Consider the following 4,385-nt stretch of genomic DNA (forward strand, 5'->3'; position numbering starts at 1 on the left):
TTATGTATGCCAATGTTTTCTTTAATTTTAATATCCAACCATGCCAGATTGCCAACGTCTTAATTAAAGCTGACAATGCAAAAAGACCACATTCTGATTTGTTTTTAAAGACAAAGTTGAGTTCAGACTAATGAGATTGAGAAAGCGACAAAGGCGATATTAAATTATGCTTAAATTATGTATTTGTTTATTTGCTTATAGCTCATTGCGTATTGCACAGAAAAGTTTCGCTTATTGTTTAAACATTGACAAATCACACCCAGGTTTTTGTGAATCTGTCATTCATACGATCATTATTTTGGTTTATATTTGCTTGATATGTGTGTGTGTGTGTGTGTGTTTGAGTGCCTGTGACACGCCCAGATTGCTGTCACGCCCACTGTCATTATTAGACAAAAGGATGCCGCGTGCGTCGTCTGGATTTGACAGGATACTCGTAACCCTCGAAATCATCATCGAGTTCGTCCTGTTCGCGATAATGATGATTGTGGCTGCTGCGATGATGCTTCTTCGGTTCCTTGTGCTCCTTGTGCTCTTTGACCGGCACCGGAATGGGCAGCGGCACCTTCTTTATCACCGTCTTGGTGTGCACATGCGTGTGATGCTTCACCGGCACATGAATCCGAATCCTGCAAATGCGAATGCGAATGCCAATGTGAATGTGAATGCGAATGTGAATGCGGATGTGAATGAACATGGGTAGGATATGGGCCCTGGGTTATGGTTATGAGTTTGGTGTGTGTGTGTGTGTGTGTGTGTGTGTGTGGACATGTTGTTAAAGGCGTGGCCGTTACACCTACTTAAGCTTCTCGTTTGATGGATGGCCGCTCGTCAGGGCAAACATCATGCAAGTGATAAACAGCAAACTTAATGCCTGCAAAAAAAAGAAAAAAAAAGAAAAAGAAAAAAGACAAGTCAAAAAGCGTACGAGAAAAACATAGAAGAAGTCGACTTAGAGTTGCCAGCTGCCTCTTACCCAGCAACTTAAGTTTATAAACTGCTCCTGCCACATAGAAACTTTATAAGTAGTACAAGTTTATAAATAGTATTGAGACTTTTTTGCTTGAAGCTGCATGTATGAAATACCTATCTTGAAATTAAAGCTTTCATAAATTATAAAATATGTAAAAAAAAAATAAAGCTATATCTTTAATATGTATCTTTTGCAGCTTTTATTTATGAATTTTATACGTATGAATTTAATTTTCATTTATGCATTATTCATTCAAATTCGATATACTTCTGTGTGCAATAGAGCACCCCAAAACGTTAAAAGATCAATTTTTAATTAAAAATTTATTATAAATAAATTAAAAGTTTTGCTTTTGAAAGATTTCCTACTAAAATATACAAGCAGCAAAGCAAAAATCTTAGAAATACATTAATAGCTTTAATTCGATTTTTTATAGATTTGCTGAAGTTCAAAAGAAAATATATGTTTTATATATACACCTGTACATGCTACTCCTGATGCTACCCTCTATATGAGTCTTTTCCGACTAGAGGGTAAAAACATAACAGATTTCTTTCTTTGCATCTTTTAGACTTGGCTAAACGTGATAAAAAAAATAAAACTTTAGCGTCTATAAACAAAATAATATAATTAGCATAATGCCGGTTGCCATTTTGATGTTTATGTCTATATTAGGCAACAGCAAATCTGATTTTGATTGCATCTGGCCCTGTCAGCTTGCGTTGGGGGGCGTGGCAGCAGTAGCTTAAAGGCCAAATCCAAGTGTAATTACAGTGGGAACTTTCTTAAATTACTCGCAAGGGAGTTGGCCAAAGAACTTTTCCATTGTTATTGATTTTGGTCTAGTTCTCAATTCATTTCAGTTGTGATATTATTGTTAGATTTGTACCGAGGCGTATTCAATTAGCAGTTTGTTGTGGAGCACACAGCAAAATGAAATTGAAATTGAAAATTGGAAAATTGCTTTTAAATGTTTTGCTCATTTTTCAATTTCCGTTCCCTATTAAATAACATGCTGTTCTGCCCCTGGCCATGTGGCTAGAATAGACAAGGCAACTGCTGCCTCAAGAAATTTTTTGATTTACCAGCCAAGTGTTATCCATGCTAGTAATTAAAATATTTAAGAGCTCTTATTTTCCAATCAACTGAGACCAGAAGCTTGCTGCATGTACACTGGGTGTATTAGTAAAGGGGGGAATGCCCTCCAAATATGGCAGACATATATATTTAAGCTGAAGTAGACACTTAATAGATTAAACAGTAAAGCAAAAGGTTCCATTTCCCCGCGATTGAAATGAAATTGAAAGTTAAGCTTCTTATTTCTTACTTCTTTTGCTTGAAGTAAGTATTAAGTTGTGGCTAAAGTTTAATATGCATAAGTTGAGCTCAAATCAGTAAATTAAATTAAAAAATGAATGCAATTTTAATTAAAGAAAAATCGAATGAATTTTATTTGTTTTATTAGATATTTTATTGATTCACACTTGTGCCAAAGTCCAATTACAAATTATTTGCACAAATTGCACAAAGTTAAATTACAAAAAATAAAAAAATATTGCGTTTATTTTATTATTTTTATTCGATCTGACTGCACACAAATTTAATTAATTACACGCCCGATTGAAGACAATGAATTTGTTGGCCAAAAGCGAATTTTAATCGTTAATTACTTTTGGTTTCGATTTGTGGTTTTGTTTTTATAATCAGATGTGCGTGTATTGAGAGTACTTTCTAAGCGGCTTTTTGGAGTGGCTTATACATTTTATTTATTTATTTTTTTATTTTTTTTCATAAATGTTTGTTTAATATTTGCATAATTTGTGGGTCCAACGCGTTGCACGAACTTCGCAGCTTGGCAAATGAATGGCAGAATAGGCGCCAGGGGAAAAATTGTTTTTAATTGCCTTGAGCAAACAACAGGATGTCAGTGTTCCGTATTTTTTTGTACAGTTTTGTATAATTTCAATATAATTTTGTAACCTTTTTTGTATTGCACTTTTATTGTTGTTTTTACTTGTTTAATTTTAATTAACACTTACTCCATGGGGTAAATACATTTTGACACGTGGCTTGCGAAACTTTAATTCGATTTTTTGTTTGTTTTTATTTGCCTTTGTTTTGATGCTCGATTTAGTTTGGCATTAATAATGCAACGCGTCGATTTTGGCAGCGGTCCAGCAGCGACTAAAGTTGAAATGAAATTGCAATGGGAACTCGCGTTGCTTGGCGCTTAAATATCAGAAAATCAAAGAAAAAAAAAGAGGAAAAACATTGGTGCCACAGTGAAACGTGCCACAGCTCGAAATGTTAAATTAAGAGGCAAAAGAGAGTGCAACAAAGCGAGAGGCAGCTCAAGTGAGAGCAAGCGAGTCGGGTAGAGAGTAACAGTGGCAACAACAACAACAACAATAACCACAACAGTAATAACAACAACAAAAGTAATGACATGATGAAGTTGCCAAGTTGGAAGTAAGTAAAATAAAAACATAATCAACACACACCGGCTGCATAAGTTGACCAGTGGAGTGAGTATTTGGGAGGGGAATAGATGGGGATGGCTGTAGTGGAGGAGCATAGTTTGGTGGTTTTATATTTATTTGTTTTTTTGTTTTTTTTTTTGTTGCAGAGTGAGCGTCAACAAGCGCTGAGACTAAGTTTGCGGCAAATGCTGCAAAGCGTGGCATAAACATCAAAACAGCTGCGCCCCAAAACGACTCTTTAAGCCGCTTCAAGCTGCCAAACTAAATGGATTGATAAGCTATAAACTGCAAGGCATAAGTTTTAGCGCACAACAGCGCTGAGATTCCTAAGAGTTCACAGTGTTCTTTAATACTTCAATGATTCAAAATTTGCAAATATTTTAGTGTACTCAAAAAATCAAATTAAACCTAAACATATTCAATATTAAGTATAATAAAGTGAAAATGATTGCAACAAATCTTAAAGTTCTAATCGTAAATATTTATTATCTAATTATTATTATGTCATCTTTTTCACTTTTTGTTTATTGTTTGGTGACTTTTTTTTTATAATTTGAATAGGTTTTTTCGTTATCTCCAGTTTAAGTGATTTATTTTTATTTTTTTTAATATTTTTGAGATTTATTTTTAGCGAAAAAAACATTGTTCACTGTAATTAAACTGATTTTCATTTGTACTTAATACCTTAAATAAAAAGGTTAAATATTTAGCACTGGGAAAGCAAAATATAAATAAAAAAATTAAATTAATAAAATGCTAATCTCTCTCAGTTGAATAATAAATATCGAAAAAATTAAAAAAAAAATCAGTGAAATAAAATTTGAATTTAATATATATATATATATATATATATATATATGATTATTGTGATTCGTAGACTTATTTGACATCAGCGAGTTGGTTGCCAATAAGCCGCAGTATTTGCCATGTAG

At 33.4% G+C, this 4,385-nt stretch overlaps 1 protein-coding gene across 1 annotated transcript; it reads right to left on the bottom strand.

The window, feature by feature from the left end:
• Nucleotides 1-200: 200 nt before the first annotated feature.
• Nucleotides 201-3,034, bottom strand: LOC6560872. The gene is made up of 3 exons (XM_032735089.2): nt 3,013-3,034; nt 801-874; nt 201-629 (listed from the first exon to the last, which is right to left on the bottom strand). The coding sequence occupies exons 1-3, from the start codon at nt 3,028-3,030 to the stop codon at nt 389-391; spliced, it is 333 nt and encodes a 110-aa protein (XP_032590980.1). The 5' UTR covers nt 3,031-3,034; the 3' UTR covers nt 201-388.
• Nucleotides 3,035-4,385: the final 1,351 nt, after the last annotated feature.

Source organism: Drosophila grimshawi, unplaced genomic scaffold (assembly GCF_018153295.1).
Source record: "Drosophila grimshawi isolate 15287-2541.00 unplaced genomic scaffold, ASM1815329v1 contig_1369, whole genome shotgun sequence".
In the NCBI taxonomy this organism is placed as follows: Eukaryota; Metazoa; Arthropoda; class Insecta; order Diptera; family Drosophilidae; genus Drosophila; species Drosophila grimshawi.